Source organism: Serinus canaria, chromosome 2 (assembly GCF_022539315.1).
Source record: "Serinus canaria isolate serCan28SL12 chromosome 2, serCan2020, whole genome shotgun sequence".
In the NCBI taxonomy this organism is placed as follows: Eukaryota; Metazoa; Chordata; class Aves; order Passeriformes; family Fringillidae; genus Serinus; species Serinus canaria.
Window position 1 is genome coordinate 150336048 of NC_066315.1, and position 18462 is coordinate 150354509.

The 18462-nt window shown below is 53.5% G+C and overlaps 2 protein-coding genes across 2 annotated transcripts in view; both read right to left on the minus strand.

Annotated features, from left to right (window-relative positions):
* Window positions 1–9786: 9786 nt before the first annotated feature.
* MAFA (MAF bZIP transcription factor A) lies at window positions 9787–11960 on the minus strand. Its single transcript, XM_030229862.2, has one exon. It carries the CDS (start codon window positions 11955–11957, stop codon window positions 11091–11093), a length of 867 nt encoding a protein of 288 aa, XP_030085722.1. The 5' UTR covers window positions 11958–11960; the 3' UTR covers window positions 9787–11090.
* Window positions 11961–15738: 3778 nt separating this feature from the next.
* Window positions 15739–18462, minus strand: part of ZC3H3 (zinc finger CCCH-type containing 3) — a 126931-nt gene continuing 124207 nt past the window's right edge. Inside the window, 2 exon segments of the mRNA XM_050970597.1 lie at window positions 15739–16975; window positions 17131–17205. Coding sequence (XP_050826554.1) covers window positions 16944–16975; window positions 17131–17205 — 107 coding nt within the window. The 3' untranslated portion in view covers window positions 15739–16943.

Genomic DNA, 18462 nt, shown 5'->3' on the forward strand with positions numbered 1-18462 from the left:
AAGCACAAAGCCTTTTATTACAAGTATTTTCTTTTTGAATTTTATTTTAGGAAAGGCTGAAACTCCTGGCACTCATCCACAACAACACTGGACAGCTGCGTGATAATCCACACTCATATTACCCATTCCTAATTAAACCGGAGAGCCTCCTTCCCTGCTGAGGTGACCCATTGGAAATTAATCAGCGGGGGACCAATACCAGAGCAAAAATCAGGGAGAAAGACGTTGCCTTCTCTGATTAGACAGGGAGGAAAAGTCTCCTGGAAAACAGGAATCGACTGCCGTGTGCTGGCCTGGCACATCATCGATCCGTGTGGCCGCATTCAGGAATTTTAATGAGCTTCCATGGAAGCAAAAGGAAATAATTTGTGTAAGAAAATGGGGTGTTATTTCTAGGAAGAGGTGGTTCAACACCGGCTCAGGAATTTCATCTCTAGGGTGGTCAGCGGCTGCCAGGAGATGTGGTGACCAGGAAGGAAGGTGGTGGTCCATGGGCATGGGGCTGAATTCCCAGAGATGGGATGGGGAAGGCTGCATAGTGCAGTGCCTGTGGGATGCTCTGACAGGACATGGAGTGGCCAAGCAGGACACACAACTTTCCCAAAAATGGAAATGCAGGGAAAAACCTCAAACCTCCATCTGAGGCTCCATCCTTCCCATCCAGCCACCTCCATCCCATTACCCATTCCTCCCACAGCCCACCTGCTTCCCATCGCTCATCCCTCCAACCCTAACTCCTCAATTCCATTGCCTATTCCTACAGCACAGCCACATCCATCCATCCATCCATCCATCCATCCATCCATCCATCCATCCATCCATCCATCCATCCATCCATCCATCCATCCATCCATCCATCCATCCATCCATCCATCCATCCATCCATCCATCCATCCATCCATCCATCCATCCATCCATCCATCCATCCATCCATCCACCCACCCACCCATCCATCCATCCATCCATCCATCCATCCATCCATCCATCCATCCATCCATCCATCCATCCATCCATCCATCCATCCATCCATCCACCCATCGCAGAACAACCAACTCCAGCCCTTTGCCCATCCCTCCAACTCAACCACATTCATCCCTCCCATTCCCCATCCCTTCTGGTAAGTCTTCCATCTCACATCCCATCCCTCCCATCCAACCACCTCCATCCATCTCTCCCATCCAACCACCTCCATCCCAAAGCCCATCCCTATCATCCAATCACCTCCATCCCAAATCCCATCCCTCCTATCCAAACACCTCCATCCATCTCTTCCATCCAACCACCTCCATCCCAAATCCCATCCCTCCCATCCAACCACCTTCATCCATCCCTCTCATCCCCCAACCTCCATCCCAAATCCCATCCCTCTCATCCAACCACCTCCATCCCAAATCCCATCCCTCCCATCCATCCACCTCCAACCATCTCTCCCATCCAACCACCTCCATCCCAAATCCCATTTCTCCTTGTGATTCCCCAAGGGCCCAGCCCACACAGTGGCCACCGAGTGTCCCCTCCCAGTCCCCCCACCCGCCTTTTACAGAGCACAGGCGAGGAGCACCAGAGGGATGAGGTGCCAGATGTGTCCAGCTGTTGCACAACTGGGCTCATACATCTTTAACCACTGCCCCAAACTCCGCCGGCTGAGCATTGATGACGAGAGAGAAGGAAGCCAGAGCGGGGTTTCCGTAGCCTCCCCAGGACCTCCACACCTGTCTTCCAGCACGGATGGCTCCATGAATATTTCATCCCTGACCTTGTGGCTTTGGCGGGTTTTGCTTGGTTTTCATTGCAGTTTTTTCCCCTCCTCCTCCGCTCTCTGTCCGATGCTTCCTCATCCTGCACTAACGACCCATCCCAGGAGACCCCCGGGACCCCCACGCTGCTTCCTGAAATATTTACGGAGCAGGAACCTCTGACCAGGGAAGCAACTTTGTGGTGCCAGCATGAAAACAGCCCCCACGCGTGGAGTGGTGGAGGATCCTTCCCTCTTCTCCTTCCCCAGCCTGTCCCAGAAGAGGGAACATGAGGAATCATCTGCAGCAGGAACATTTTTAGGGATAACATTAAATGAGCTCCTAAATGCAATTAAAAATGAGCTCCTGAGCATCTCCTCTGTGCCCTTGGAGTGAGACAAGAGGAGGGGGGGGAGAAATAAGCAGCAGAGCCTTTATTTTAGGGATTATGGATAATCAGAAAGGAAAAGTATTTTGATTTTGGTAAATTCCCTCTTTTTTCCAGTGGAAATGTTGCCCCTCTGTTGAGGCAGAACCTCAGTGGTCACCACACTCTCCAGGGATGGAAGACCTTGTTCAGGTCACCTGGGGCCTTTTTCCTCTCTGTGGTCATGGCTTGTGTCTCCTTTCCCAAATTCCACAATTTCTGGTGTGCTCTGGAGCTGCTGTGGATCATCACCTTCCCAAAAATGAGCCAAGCCCAGCCTGGGTCCTTCTCTTCCAACTATTCCAGGATTTCTTGCAGGGATCCCAACCAGGAGCAGGGAAGGAGCAAAACTGTCCCCCATTCCTTTTCCAGAGCAAGCAGAGGGGCAAATCCCAACTCCACAGCTTCCCACCCCTCTGGGCAGCTGGAGAACATCGACCCACCTGAGCAACACGGCCCTTCCTTAAAACTTAATCAGCAGCCGATGAATTTTTCACGAGGACAAACAGGCCAGGTAGACGGGGTCCATCTTTTATTCATGAGCAGCAGGGGAGGGAAGGCTGTGGGCAGGGAGATGCAGACTCAGTCAGGTCGTGGATGGCTCCCAGAGAAGTTCTTATGGCCAAGAACTCCAAGGCACCGGTTCCAGGGATGAGGCAGCTGGAAAACACCAGGGAAGCAGCGTGGAGTGAGATGATCCCAGGGCTGGGAAGCACTGGGAAAACTCCTGCCAGCTCAGGAAGAAACCCAACCCAAAGCTTCAAATGTGGGCTAAAGCTGAGCCTAAAATTTACCTGAATTTTCATGTTTTGGACCATTTCTGGGCTTGCTGGGAATGTGGTCACAGACACTCCCAGCACTTTCCCCACTCCACTAATCATGTCCACATCAGGAAGCCCATAGTGTTTGCCACTTTCTTGGAAGAACATCCCTTAAATCCAAACCCTGCTCTGAGCCAAACAAGATGGACAAACACTGACCAGGACCATATCCTGACTTTCCTGCCAAGCAAAAACCTCCCCTGTCTCCAACCTTGGAACCAACCATAAATCCCATTTCCAACCCATCCCAAACCCATTTTGCATCCAAAGCCCAGGCGGGGCAGGAATCACGTGCTGGTCCTACCTGGCTCCGTTCACACGTAACAGCCATGAATCCCTCTGTAATAACGAGTTTAATTAAACACAGCCCGGCCACAAAGCCGGGCCTGACATTTAACTGGCACCTGAGAAGATGCTAACGAGAAAGACGTTAATTATCCAGCTTATTAGATGTCCGCATTATTAACATAACCCTGACGGAATTAACTTGATACAAACTATCCCACAAATATTAATTGCCTCAAACTTCCTCGTAACTCGGAGGTATTAATAAGGCAGTAATTATGTATGGATTGGAGAGCTGGAAGTTAATGACGTGGCAATTTGATTTGTCTCGGAGAAACGCGATAAACCCAAGGAAGTGTTCTCCGAACAATCAATGGATATTTAATTAACGGACAGGACCCGTCGGCGTAAATCGGAATTAAACGCCCGCGACGTCTCGTTCCAAGTGTTATGACAAAGGTTCCCAAGATGTGGCGGCATGGAAGGGGTCTCTGCCGTGCTGACACTGCTGGCGACAGCATCTCCAGTCTCCGCTCCATCCAGTGCATGAGGTCGTGGATGTGTTCCTTATAAAATTGTTGGAATGGCTTGGGTTGGAATGGATCTTTAGGATCATCTTGTTCCAACCACACTCCCATGGGCAGGGATGCCTTCTACTAGATCAGGTTGCTCCAATCTCATCCAATCTGTCTTTGGACATTTCCATGGATGGGGAATCCACAGCCTCTCTGGGAAACCTCTTCTTCTTTTTCCTCCCTGGTCCAAGGAATCCTTGGGCTGCACAGAGTTGATGAGAGAGGAGCGCTCCCATCCCCCTCTGCTGTTTGTCCTTGCTCCGACCTCCATCCCAAGCCCAGATCCACAAACACATCCCCACCGGGTGCCCTTCAGCAATGGTCACTTGGGAAAAGTGTTAAAGTCTCAAAGATCTGAGGTTTCCCACTGCCAAAGGGCAGAGTTAGATGGGATATGGGGAAGAAATTCTTCCCTGGGAGGGCGGGGAGGCCCTGGCACAGGTTTTCCAGAAAAGCTGGGGCTGTCCCCATCCCTGGAAATGTCCAAGGCCAGGCTGGACAGGGCTTGGAGCAACCTGGAATAGTGGAAGTTGTCCTTGCCCATGGCAGGGGGTAGAACTGGATGATCTTTAATTCCCTCCCAACACAAAACATTCCATGATTCTATGCCCGAGCCCTTCTTTTGGATCCACACACCATGGCTAAAGTGAAAACTCCAAATAAATCTCCATCCATCCCTCAAATCTGCTCTGATGCCAGCAGGTTTTCCTCCCAACCAGGTGATGGAAATGGTTGTCCTCTCTCTCTTGTTGTGTTGTGCCTTCATTGGGATGGGCTCCACACTTCTGGGAGCAGATCCTGACTCTCTGGCGAGGAAGATGATGGTCCAGTACCATCACTTCCATGAATTTCAACTCCTCCAGCAACCAGACAGGCAGGATGAGCCCCACGGGAGCAGGGAATGAGCCGGTACTTTGGCACAGCTCTCCCAGAAGGAGTTGGCAGCACATTCCCTTCACATTCCCGGCCTCCTTCCCCCTCTCTTCCAACCTCTCTTCCCTTCCCTTTATGTAAATGGAAAATAACAATTAGTTTATTTTTGCTTGTGCAAATTACAGCTCCCAGGGAGCCGCCAGCTGCCAGGGCTGTGCCGGAGCCGCGCTCCAGCCTCGGCCTTTTCCATGAATAAATAACCTGGTGGGGGTGGGAAGATGCTCCCTCTGCTTTCCCTCCACTCTCATCCATGGAAAGGAAGGATTGGAGGGGGGTTAAAACCCGGAGAACCTTTGGGTTTTATGTTGTGGGTAATTAAACACTGAGCTGATGATTTAATTGGAAGCTTGGCAAGGAGGGATACGGAGTTGTGGGGATGGAGAGGGGAACAAGGGCATTCCCAGGCATTGGGGATGCCGACTCCAAGGAAAGCTGCACTTCCCAGACAGCTGAGATAGCAAAGGGCATTGGCTGGCAGGATCTGATCACGTCTGGATCTGAGGACTGACGCTGTCCTGGAATGTTTCCCACTTGGCAGTGAGCTGTTCTCCCTGCACACACGTGGATGTGCATCCTGCATCCCACAGCTTGCATCCCATATCCCACCTGCTTTATCCCGCCACCTGCACACACAGAGGCAGTGATGGGTATGAGTTGGAATTCCTGGGATTTACTGGTGTTGCATCCTCAATGGAGTTTATCCAGTCAGGGAAGGGTGGGCTGGGCAGTGCCAGGCTCCTTGAACCTCATGATCCGGAGCTCCCTTTTCCTCCTGGATCAAGGAGCAGTGACAACCAGCACAGTGTCTTGCTGCAGGGAGCATCCCATAGCCCACATTCCATATCCCTTCTCCTTGCCCCATATCCTGCATCCCAGTTCTCATATCCTGTTTTTCATGTCCTTTATCCCACATCCTGCATCCCACATCCAGTATTCTCCATACTTGCATCCTCTACCCTATATCCCACCATCTGCATCCCACATCCAATGATAAATCCTGTATCCTTGCATCCTGTATCCCATATTCTTCATCCCAATACCTGCATCCCACATCCCACCTCCTGCATCCCACTACCTACATCCCACATCCAACGTCCTGTATCCGCACACCTGACATCCCACATCCTAAATCCTGCATCCTACTTCCTCCATCCCACCTCCTGCATCCTGAATCCCACTACCTCCATCCCACATCCTATGTCCTGTATCCCTGTATCCCCTTCATCCCACACCTACTGTCCTGTATCTGTGCATCCTGCATCCCTCCTCCTGTACCATATCCCTCCTCCTGCATCCCACACCCATATTCCAGATCCAACTACCTGCATCCCAATTCCCACAGCAGCAGCAGCGGCACCCCTGGGTAGAGCAAACCCACCAAAATCCAAGGAATTCGGGATAAAATCCCAGCTGTGTTGCTGTACATGTTATGCAGGGGGGTTTTCCATGTCCTGGATTTCGGGAAGGATCTCACTTCCTGCTGAGTTTAGGGATAACATCAGTGGAACTGGGATGCGCTGGCTGGGGGAAGGCAGAGAGCTGGAAAAAATTCCAGCCTTCAGGATGAGCCGTGCAGTGCCAAAGCCATGATCCCATGTCAGAGCTCTGTTCTACCAAGGTGATAAATAGGGATAAATTTATTTTATGTAAATCTATTTTTATGTAACATGGGCAGGGTGGTGTTTGTGTCCCAGGGATGCGGGAATATTGAGGAGGCAGGCAGACACAGAGCATGGAAAGGAAGGAATGTGCAAAAATCAAACTCTGGCTGAGCCAGAATATAAAGATCCACTCGACCCAAAAAATTCCAGCTCCAAACCGAGCCCAGGCTCTGCTCACAGTGGCTCAGCCCTGAGCTCAGAGCCAAATCCAAGTTTTTTTTTTTTTTTTTTTTTTTTTTGTCCAGGATTAATTTGGCTGAGATTCAAATTAATTCCTGCTTTTGAAGTGAACATTACCCCAAATTCCTCCATGCCCAGCAGCCCAACCTGCTTCCATCCCAGGACTGAACTCCAGGACTGGAGTTTTCACTTTACGGAGATGTCAGGATTTGTGGAGATGTCGGGATTTGTGTGAACACCAGAGCAGTTTTGGGACAAACCTGTGGGGTGGGAGCATCAATAACTGAGGAGGAAGGAGTGAGGGAGATGCCGCATTGATCATCTTCTTGTGGTTTCCACCTGATTCCAGCGATCCCGGTAATTCCTGCTTGGAGGTGGCACGGAGCACCCTGCACTGTTTAAAGAGGACTTTGCCAGGGGCTGTGCCCAATCCCGAGCATCCATGGATAAGGTGCTGCTGTGTTTGGGAGTGAGAATCCCCCAAAATCACCCCTCTGCCCCGTGGAAAACCCATGGGCTGGGAAGCTGGAGGAATTCCAGCTGTTTCCCAGCTCAGCGATGCCCACTGAGCGGGCAAGTAAAACTTGGAAATGGGGCTAAGGAGCTCTGCAGGAGAGGGACGTGAAGAGGACCCCCAGGGCTTGTCCCCATGTCCCCATCCCAAGTGCCAGGCAGCCCTTGGAGCATCCTTTTGGGTTGGGCTGCTGTTTCCACCCCTGGGAAAGGCTGAGGATGCAGGAGATGCCCAGGATGAGCGGTGGGACTGCAGATCCTCACAGGAGGGACAGCGTGGTGTCCTGAGGTCCCGCTGCAGCCCCCAAAAAGCAGCAGGAAGGTGGAGAAGGAGGCTCCAGCCCTGCTCAGGGATCAGGGAAAATGAGGGAAAAGCTCTGAAACCAGGTCAGAGTGGCCCCGAGCGCCACACGTCCTCCTGCAGCAGACGTGGTGGCACCTGCGGATGTCCGCAGTCCTGCGGCACACGGGCGACACACGACCCTGTCCCGCCACATCCCCATCCCAAAATGTGTGCCAACACGCTTGGAATGCACACACACGATCCTGCAAATATTGCAGCCATCCCAAAAAAAGCTGGAAACCCAAGCAGGGACCACCCAGCCACCCCCCAGAGCCTGGAGTGCAGGGGGGGGGCAGCCCCAAAAAGGAGACAAGCCATAAACCAGCCAAATTTAGGCTTAAACTACTTTAGTTTTTATTATTTATTCAGCAAAACCAAATCCCAGAAAGTCAGGGGCTTCAGGAGCATGGAGAAACTCAGGATGACTGGGCAGAAGGGTGCAATTCCACCCTCAAATGTCCCAAAAAATTGTGGAAGACCAACATTAATGGGTGGCAGCAACACCCTGTGTCCTGCTCCAGCTATTAGGGGATTTCAAGGAGGGTTTAGGGAAAATCAGTGGGGAACTAAAAAAATAAATCACAGTGCTGCACGGAATTGAGGATCCCTCTGAGATAAAGAGGAAGGGATAATATCTGGATTGCCAGAATAATCTGGGATTTCCCCCAGGTTGTTGCACCCCAAAATAAAACGAAAAGGAGAGGGCAAAGGGGAAAACTGGGAATCCTAAATTGCTGCCTTCGCTCTGCCGTGGAAGTGGGGAAAGGATTCCGGAGCAGGAGACGATCGCGGTCACCTCACGGGCACCGCGCTGTGTCCTGGCGTGACACCCCACGGGACAGCGCTCCCACAAAACCCCACACAGACCCCAAAGTCAGCTCTGCTTCCCCAGCCAGCCCCAGTGGAGCTGGGAAAAGGGGCAGTGACCCCCAGGATATGGCAAGAGGGAATGGGGATCCGGGAGAGAAAGATCCAGGAGTGAGGACTTAGACAGCGGGGACTGCGATCCCCAGGCGTGTTTGGGAAAAGTACCAGCCCCAAATAGCTTTTCCTCCCCAAATTCTTATTTGATCATGACCAGGCAGCTGGATGAGCTCTCCCTCCAGAAATATATGCCAAGAGAAAGGAATATTGGGAGGGAAATTAGGGAATTACCCACCAGGAAGCTGTGATTCACCTCCAAAAAATTCGGGGATGCGATGTCCTGTGAGCAGCTGCACGGGTTCATTTTATTTAGAGCCAGGTTTGCAAAGTTTCCCTGGATCTAAATAAATACAGGAATAAGAGGTGAATCCCCCCACTTTTCAAACCCCCCTGTTTGTCCAGCCCTGGGAAAAATGTCCTTCTTTGCATCCCAGCTCCCATCCCAAAATCCAAGTCCGATATTGAGCCGAGCTCAGGCTGCTCAAAAATCCTCTGGCCACACTGTAAGAAACCAAAAAGCCACAAAAAGATGAAGAAAAAGGGGTGTGAGGTTTGGGGTGCAGAAAAGGCAAGACCAGAGGGTTGTGGAGTTGCAGGCACCCCACAAATCCAAGGAAAAGCCAGGGGGTTACATGAGCACAGCAGAGATTTATGGAAGCGGCAGGAGGGAACACACCTCAGCTTGGGGACCTGCCACAGCTGAGTCTGGGCAAAAATATAGGACAAAAACCACACCTAAATATTAAAAAAGCATATAAAATGCCCAAAAAAGATGTTGTACCAAGGGTTGTGTTGGAATTTGTCCCGCCGAGTCCGGGAAAAGCTGCAGCCGCACTTGGGGTTTGCGGCAAAGGGAGAAATATCCTTGAAAACAGACCCAAAACCCCACAAAATCTCAGTAAAATACCAGCCCAAAAGCCTGGATTAGGGAAGGTGTGGGCTTGGTTTGTTAAGGGGTCCTTTTTCAATTAAAAATTCAAGAGGGAGAACCCAAAAGAGGAAAGAAAAATAATTTATTACCGTTGAAAATCAAGCCAGCGGCTCATCGGGACGGTGTCGGACAAGCTGGAACCAAACTGGATCCGGTGACTTTCCAGCACCTGCAGGGATGAAGGTCTCCAGGACCCTCCAGCCGGGAAAGAAAACCAAAAACACCCAGAACCCGGCTGAAAACAAAACAAAACAAAAAAAAAAAGGCAGGAAAAGTGAAAAGCCAGAGTTCAGTGAGGCAGAGGTGACGGCTCAGCACCGGACTTATCTCAGCGGGAGCTCAGGGAAGGTTTTGCATCAGCACTGGGAATCAAAGGGATAATAAACAACCCCCAAATAAAACCCCGATGATGCGGGACCCCCCCAAAAGTTGAGAGAAAACCCGACCCAGGCTCTAGTTGAATATAAGTTTTTATCTTGATGCAACATCATTAAAACCGTCACAAATCGAAACAACAGGTCGTTAAAAACGCTTCGCACGATCAGTCCCTAAAATGCACCAGGCTCCCAAGCTCGCTTTGTCCGCAGGACCCTTTTGTTTCCCCCCCAAAATTTGTTTTTTTAAATTTTTTTTCTCCTTTTTTAAATAAGCAACTCGTTTAAAAAAAAAAAAAAAAACAAACCCGCCCCGGTCCTCCGTGCAGGATCGGTCCCGCTTTCGCTCCAACGATTGCACGAATTCTTAATCCTTTTTTTTCCTCGTTTCCACAACAAATAATGTGCATTTTCTTGCCGTCTGTTTTTTTTTTTTTCCTCTTTTCCTCCAAACATCGAGGTTAAAATAAGATTTTCCGTTTCCCGAGGGTTAATAAATAAATCTGGTGCATAGTGAGATAGCAGCCAACCGTTTGCAGTCCATATATTACTATATTGCCTTTCAGGTCACCCTAAAATTGTTACCTCTTCCCCTCCCGCCCCTCCCCACTATTTTTAAGAGCATAGATAATTTTAAATCTCTATAAAACAGTATTATTTCACCCAATCGATTCCTGTATATAGTGCATTCGGCTTCTTCCCAACATCGTTAAATTAACTCGGATATTATTTGCATGCTATTACATACAAACTTTTAAGACTCGTGTAATTTTTTTTCTCTTTTTCTAAAGGATTTTAGGGTTTTTTTGTTGGTTTTTCATTTTTTTGTTCGTTTTCTTTTTCTCGTAAATCACCAAGCAAAATATAGGCTCAAGGAAAAAAAAAAAAGAAAGAAAAAAAAAGGCGAAAAACGAACTAATTTTCTACATATTTACAAGGGTGAATAAGTTAAATGTGGCTCAGGTTTGCCGGCCGGGAATGGGGGGTGGGCGGAGGGACCGGGCAGGGCGCAGCGCTGCCGGGGACCCCCCCCGGCAGATCCGTGGGGATCCCTCGAAGAATAAAAATCCCAATGGAGGGGAAAACCCGCAGGAAAAGGTGGGGAGAAGCCACCTGGATGGCGCTGATGCTCCCGGGAAGGGGGGCGGGTGGCCGTACACGTCCCGCATGCAGAGCTGCCCCCCACTCCCCCACCCCGGGACCCCCCACCCCGAGTCCCGATGGGTGGGTGCGTGGCGGGAGGGAGGGAGTTCAATTCCCCTCCCCAAAATTTCAGTGGGGACTTCATTATTTTTTTTTCTTTTTAAATACAAGCGGCGGGTTTGCTCTCCCCGCATGAGGAAAAAAAACAAAAAAAGGGGATCCCACCCCATCCCACCAGCCCGGCTCACATGAAGAAGTCAGCGGTGGCTTTCGGGGCGGCGGATGGGGAGGGCTCCCGAGGGAAGCCCCGGCCGGCCAACTTCTCATATTTTTCTTTGTACAGATCCCTTTCCTTGGCCAAGCGGGTCACCTCCTGCTTGAGCTGCTCCACCTGGCTCTGCAGTTGGCATTTCTCGTTCTCCAAGATGTGCCGTTGCTGGACCCGCTTGTAGCGGCAGGATTGAGCGTAGCCCCGGTTCTTCAAGGTCCTCCTCTTCTGCTTGAGGCGGATCACCTCCTCCTTGCTGAAGCCCCGCAGCTGCCGGTTCAGCTCCCGCACGGACATACTCACCAGCTGATCGTCGGAGAACCTGTCCTCCAGGCGTAGGTGGTGATGATGATGATGGTGATGGCCGGGATGGTGATGGGCGGCCGGCGGCAGCTCCTCACCCCCGAAGGGCTGAGGTCGGAAGGGCTCGTACCCTTGGTGGTGATGATGATGATGGTGAGGGGCACCGATCAACGCCTCCACCGCGTCCTCCGGCGTCAGGTTGAGAGCTTCGGGGTTGAGGTGATGCTGGTAACCCGACATCCAGTACAGCTCCTCCAGCTGCTGTTTGGAGCCCAGGGAAGCCGCGGTGGTAGCCGGGGGGCCGGGGGCCGGTTGCCCACCGGGGCTGGGAGCGCAGAAGCTGGGCGAGGAAGGCACGGAGGAGCAGGGCGTGCTGAGCGGGGTGGACGACAGGGACCCGGCGGGCAGACGGTGGCACAGCCGCTCCGCCTCCGCCGGCTCCTTCTTCACCTCGAACTTCATCAGGTCGAAATCGTTCACGTACTCGATGGCGAGGGGGCTCGTGGGCAGCTCCGCGCTCATGGCCAGCTCCGAGGCCATCTCAGTCCATGGAGGGACCGGGGGGGGAGCCCCCGGGCACCGCCGCTCACCGAGGGTCCCGCGGGCTCCGGGAGCCTCCTTCGAAAGGGCTCCGGCAGGCGGCTGCCCAGATCGGGCTCCGGAACCCTCCGATGGGGCTCTGCCGTGGAGTTCAGCGGGGCTCCGGGACCCTCGGACGGGGATCTGCTACCGAGCTCGGGGAAGCTCCGGCGGGGCTCAGCCGATCTCCGGGAACTCCCGACGGGACTTTGCGGTGGGATTCAGCCGGGCTACGGGACCTTCTGACAGAGCTCTGCGGCGGCGTTCAGCGGGGGTCCGGGACGCTCCGCCCGGGATCCGCTGCGGGGCTCAGCCGGGCTCTGGGACGCTCCGATGGGACTTTGAGGGAAGGTTCAGCGGCGTCCGAGATGGGGCTCTGCTGCGGGGCTCAGCTGGGCTCCGGGACCCTCCTCCGGGGCTCTGCTGCGGGGCTCAGTCGCCTCCGACGGGACTTTGCGCTGCGGTTCAGCCGGGCTCTCTCCGTCGGGACTCGGCTCCTCAGCCGGGCTCCGCTGCTGCGCTCCGGGACCCTCCTCCGACCGCCACGGCTCTGCGCTCGGGCCGGGCGGGCTCCGCCGCTGCCTGCGGCCGGTTCCCAATGGCGAGGAGCGGGCAGCGCCCTGCCCGCCCCTTCCTGCCTCCCCTGGCACCTGCCCCGGCCCCACCTCCCCGGGCTCCGAGCCTTCTCCTGCCTCCTCCTCCTCCTCCTCCCGCCGGGACACGGCGCCCTGGGGGCGGGGGCCGCTCCCCTGCCCGCCCCTGCCTGCGACCGGCGCCGCCGCCGCCGGGAGCTCAATGGAACTCGCCGCCTTTTATATGGGGAAAACGAGGCACGGCCACGCCTACTGAGGCAAGGCTAAGCGCTTCCAGCCTATCAGCACCCCGAGAGCCCGCTTGGATTTTCATATCCCCATGGCAACGCCCCCGGGGCAGCTGTCAATCTCCGGAGGAGGGGAATGCTCCGGGTACCCTCTGCACCCTCTCGGCCCCCGCATCCGAACGTGGGGCTTCATCTCTCACCCTCTGCCCCGAACTGAGCGTGGAGTGGGGAGAAACATCCTAGAAATCCTGATTTCCTACTCCCCAAAAAGGGGAAATATCCAAAAAGGGGTTACTGAGCCTAAATCGGGTTTGGTGCCACCTTGCTGAGGGACCACTGCCCCTTCCCCACCTCAGGAACAGCCCAGAATCCTTCCTGGAGCACTTCCACCCTTGGAGAAAGTCAAATAAATATAATTTTGGGGATTTTTCGGGATTTTCCATAAGCTATTGGTGGTCAGGCTGCAGCCACATGCACCTCTGTACTCCAGTGCTGCCTCTGGTTTCGGAGGTGGCATCGCACCTAGCACAGGTGACATCCACACCTGACAGATGAACGGGAGTGTCACCAGATGGAGGACCAGGACTGCCAGCCCAACACCTGGAAAAGGTGTCACTGGCACCCAGAGGCCGCAGGTCAGGGGGTTCTTGGGATGCTCATGCCATCCCTGGATGAGGCCCTGGTTGGGATGTGGCCGTGCTGCTCCATCTGCCACCTCAGGGCTGCTGCACCCTGAGAGCAGCAGGACCGGGAAACTGAGGCACAGGGCAGTTGCCATGGAGTGGTCCCACTTAATCCCAAGGGATGAGCAGGTTCATCACACAGAGGCTGGAGTCCAGGTCCTGGTCCCCTGGGGGTCCAGGATTGTCTCTGTCACCCACAGGATGAATCCTGGGTCCCACTGCATCCCAACCCGGCTGCATCCCACAGGCAGCTCCTTGGGATGAGGGGAGTGACATTCCCCTCATCCAGCCAATGGCTGCTTGGGGACTTGGGGACAGGGGGCACTGCTCTCCATGGCTGCTGACTGACCCTTTGGATATAGGATCAAATTAATGCAAAAAAGGTGTTTTTTGAGGATTAAAACATTTATCCCGCTGCAACTCCAGCAATTAAAATCCCACATTATTGCTTATGCTGGATCTGGCCTCTGAGAAGAGTCCATCTTTCTGCTGCTAGTTGGGTCAGGGCAGGGGGGGCATTTATTCCCCTTGGGAAGGGTCATGAATGCAGGCAAAGCCCTAAACGTGACCCCTGTTCCCTGGTGATCCTGAATGTTATCCCACATTGGACACAGATATCCCTCTTTGGAGTCCCCAAACTTGGGCATGACTTGAGGGAGGGGGCAAAGAAGTGGACAACAAAAAATTTTTCTAGTGGGGTGGTTTTAACCTTTTTTGCCTCATTGTATCACCCTAAATCCATCACCATCCCACCTGTGTAGCAGGATACTGGGATCCTGCACTGGGAAAAGATGGGGTGCCACCTCCTTTCCCCTGGCACCACGTTCTTCCCCAGAGCTGCTCCACCCTGGGGGCACCTGGCCCCCACCAGCAGCTGCCACCCACACTGGGACAGGAGCCACCAAGGGATTAGGACTGGGCCAGGCTCCAATGGGGCCGTGGCTCCCCAGCGACACCCCCGGGGTATTTTTAGGAAATGCCCATGGCATGTCCCCAACCCTCCCCGCCACGCTGGGCCCGTCAGCTAAGTTTACTCACAGGCGGTCAAGTGACATAACCAGGTTGGTGGCCTCGGGATGGTGGCAGGATGGCGTCACCTTTCACTTTTAGATCTCGTGTGCCCCATCACTCCTTGGAGCAGGGCTGGGTGCCCACCTGGGGCTGCCTCGGTTTCCCTGGATGGCACACAGCTCCCACTTGGGGTGTTGTAGGCTTGGGGACAGTGACCTCACCCCGTGGGAGGGTGGTGTCCACCACAATGCACCCCATGGAGAGAGGGTGGGACCATCTTAGTGATGCTCCACCAGCACCTGCCCCACAACCCAGTGTTGCTGCAGGGTCAGGAATTTTGGGGCGGAGCAGGGAAATCACATGGAGAAGCTGGGAGGAGGATGAAGATGAGGCTGAGGAGGAGAAGGTGGAGAAGGAGGAGGGCAGGGAACAGCCACCCCGATGACAGGCAGAAAACTGATCCCGGCGGGTGACGTTCACCCGGCACCTGCTTCCCCGGCAGGGGACCAAGAGCGGTGCCAGCAGCACCCGCCACAGGAAGGTTTTTCCGGGAAATGTTTATGGAGCCCTCCAGAAACCCCACCCTGTGCCAAGCTCCCAGTCGTGGCACCCCCAGGGAATGTCCTTGGCGGGTCCCCGAGACCAAGTGCGCACCCCCGGCTTCGCAGCGAGGACGGATTTATCCCGTTGGAACCCATTGCTGAGGAATTGAGGATGTTGGAGATAGAGGGGGAACCCACCGGAGTTCAGTGACACCTCTCCAGAGGCCGCGTTTATCCCTGCTTGGAAATTAATCACCCCCAAGCAGAGCTTTAATGACAGCCGGCTGGAAATTCCAATCCTCCCCGGGAAGGGAGCAGTGGTGCCGGTGGGTGGCGGAGCCACGGCTCCGAGCGGAGCTGCTCATCACCTCCTTTAACTACTGCAGCACAAGGATTATCCTCGTTAGGGATCCAGGGAAAACCAAAGCTCCCGGCCACCACTCGACATCCCCGAGGATTCACAACAGCACCGTCTCCTCCGGGGTGGTTTTTAGGGAATTTAGTTGAGCTTTTTTAGGATACCACCATGGGAAGAATCATTGTTTCTGGGTGAAAGGTTTTAATGATTAAAAAAACCCAAGGATTTTGGGATCAGAGGGACTCCTCTACTGGATTTGGACGGATATTTGATGGGATGTTCATGCACTGCTGAAAAAAGAGGAAAGCCACAGGGAGGCTTCTCCATCCCAGGGGAGGAAACTCTTTTATTTACATATCAAAACACAGGAGTTAACAAAAGACATTTTCATATCAACAAAAACCACGATGTTTTTATTAAAAATCAACTCGTTGGACACACCCTGGAGCACAAGTGACATCCCAGAGTGAGGATCTGCTGGTCCTCCAGTGCCTGGGGGATGCTGCGGATTTGGGATGGTGACAAAACCCCTCCATGGGGGTCACTTGGTGAAGGGAACCCCCCTGTGGGGACCTGTTTGGGGGGTGAAGCCACCACCTACTGCCATTTCCTACCCCATCTCTGATCACACCTGGATACTGCATCCTCAGGGAGCCCTAGTCCTTCCCAATTCCCTCTGATTCCTTTTCCCCACAGGATTTTGCCTGAGGGGCTGTGGATGAGCAAATCCCACAAATCCCATCTGTGTGGGGGAACAGCACCTGCCACCCCAAAATCCTTTGGAAATTTTACCTATGGACGCAAAACCCCATTGTTCCAGTGTTCCTTCCCTCTGTTCCTGCTTGGATTTGGAGAGTCCCCCAAAACCGCCAAACCCTGGAGAGCTGGCTTGGCTTTCCCAATGGAGCCCAAACCCCTGCTGGGATAGGGAGAGGAGAGGGGGGGCGGGTTGGGTGCAACTGGGCCATGGGAGACCCCGAAATGCAGATTATGATCTCAGCACCACTCCCAACACATTTCCATGAGGGATGCCCTCAGCTCCAGGAAATCTCCCAAAAGCAAGGGAATGGAGCGGGATGGGCTCTTGGAATGGTGGGATCAGGACTGTGGGGGCTTTACACCCATTACAACCCAGCACAGTGACTTGTCCCTAACACATCCCGACCTGGATGTGGGAATGTCACCTGATGGCATTAAACCACCTCAGTCCCCCTATCACCTTGTGGCAGGGAGGATGGGAATATCTTCCCAGGCCCACGAGCATCCAAGGAGATGGCAGGACTTGCCTTCAACAAACCAGCTGAAAAGGTCATTTATTGGTCAATTCAAAGATTCCAAACAAAGCTGCTCCCCTGAAGGAACGAGTGGTGCATTCCCACGCTGCCACACGGCTCCGTGTCCCAGTGACATCCCGGAAAAGCAAGAGGAGAAGGGGGGTGCCATGTCTGGACATGGCATCCTGAGGTAGGTGCCAGGTCGTTCCCTGGCTCTCCAGTTCCTGAGCTGGTCAGCTGCCACAGGATTGGGATGGACTCACAGCCGGGGCTTGATCTGCAGCCGTTTCCCTGGAGGGAGGGAAAGGAATGGTGATGGTGGGAAGCGGAGGAACAGCTTGGGGATATTCCCAGGCTTCTCCGTGCCTGGTCATGGGAGGGGTTAAAGCACTGGGAAATCAGGAATGTGGGTGGTTCTCCACCCTGGCAGCACCCACTGGACTCACCTCTGCCACCCAAAAGGGAGTTCTCAGAATCCTGCAGGGATGCCCTTGGGAACATTCTCCTCCTTTTGGTGTTGCCTGTGAAGGAAAGGAAGAAAAGAGGAGAAAGTCACTGAGGTTGGCTTGGGTCACCTTGGGAATCCCTTGGAATGCAGGTGTAGGAGTGTCCTAAGTTCTGCTTCACATCCTCCTTGGCCATGTCAAGGATGGAGGTGGCTCATTCCCCAAATCCCTGAGCATCCTCAGCTCCCTACAAGTGGCACTCAGAGGTCGCTTCCCACCACAGAGCAGCGAATGAACTGCAAAATTCCCAAGTTATGGGTGAAAAAGAGAATTTAAAAGGATCCAAACCTTCCCAGTGGTGAAGGTTTTCATGTTTCGGTGCTGGCATGTGGCTGGAAAGAGCTGAGCACCAGCAGTATCCCCCCAAGCATTCCCAGCATCCATTTAGAATGCTCCAGGTGATGTCTTCTGCTTGCTGGAACATGTTGCTTCCTCAAGAGGGTTCTGGATGCTCATGTAGAGCCCTAACACCATGAAGTGCCTCTGGGAGGTACTTCACCTCTGGGTGACCTCCTTGTAGGACAAGTCCAGCATCGTCCCACAGACCAAGGTGGACAGACTGAAATCCTTCTCCATTTCCACCACAACGCTGGGAGTACTTTTCTGCAGGTTCTCCTATATTCCCTCTCCAAATGGTTTGGAGAGGTGTTTATGGGGTTCTACATACCAGAGTGATGGGTGGGAAGAAAAGTGGTGGCCACTTGGCCACCAAGGTGAATGAGGATGGAAAAAAGTGGAGGTTTCCTAGGGAAAAAAAGGACCCACAGGTTTAGTGGGAAAAGCTCCCCTTCACTTGGGATTAATGGAGGTGGAAAAGGTCATGGAGAAGGTGGAGGAAATCCAGCCCAAACCCCCTCCAGATGTTCTGTGGCCTGTGTTCCTGCAAAATTCTGGATGGCACCTCCCAACTATGAACCCAACCTGGAGGTGGGACCAAGGACACCTTCGAGCAGCCTTGAGAGCCCAAAGGAGAAAGGTTTTGGGGCAGGGGAGGCAGGACAGGTGAGGACCCGACAATGGGGAGTTCTCCAAGAGTTTTCCTTCACTTTCCAACTTGGATAAACAAACTTGCTGGGAGTCGAAGCCGAGCTGGCAGTGATTCATCGCTCTGGAGTTAATTTATGGGAAATAAAGAGGGCTCATTTAGCACCTTTCCACCCTTAATATAACTCCCATACATCAGCGGGATGCACGGCAGACACGGCGGATCTGGATATTCCTCACCGGCAATGCAGCCGAATCCGGCTGGGATTTGGGAACGGTGACATGGAG

Excerpts from the sequence above, each read along its gene's own strand:
- MAFA (XM_030229862.2), bottom strand. The coding sequence starts at position 11,957 with ATGGCCTCGGAGCTGGCCATGAGCGCGGAGCTGCCCACGAGCCCCCTC.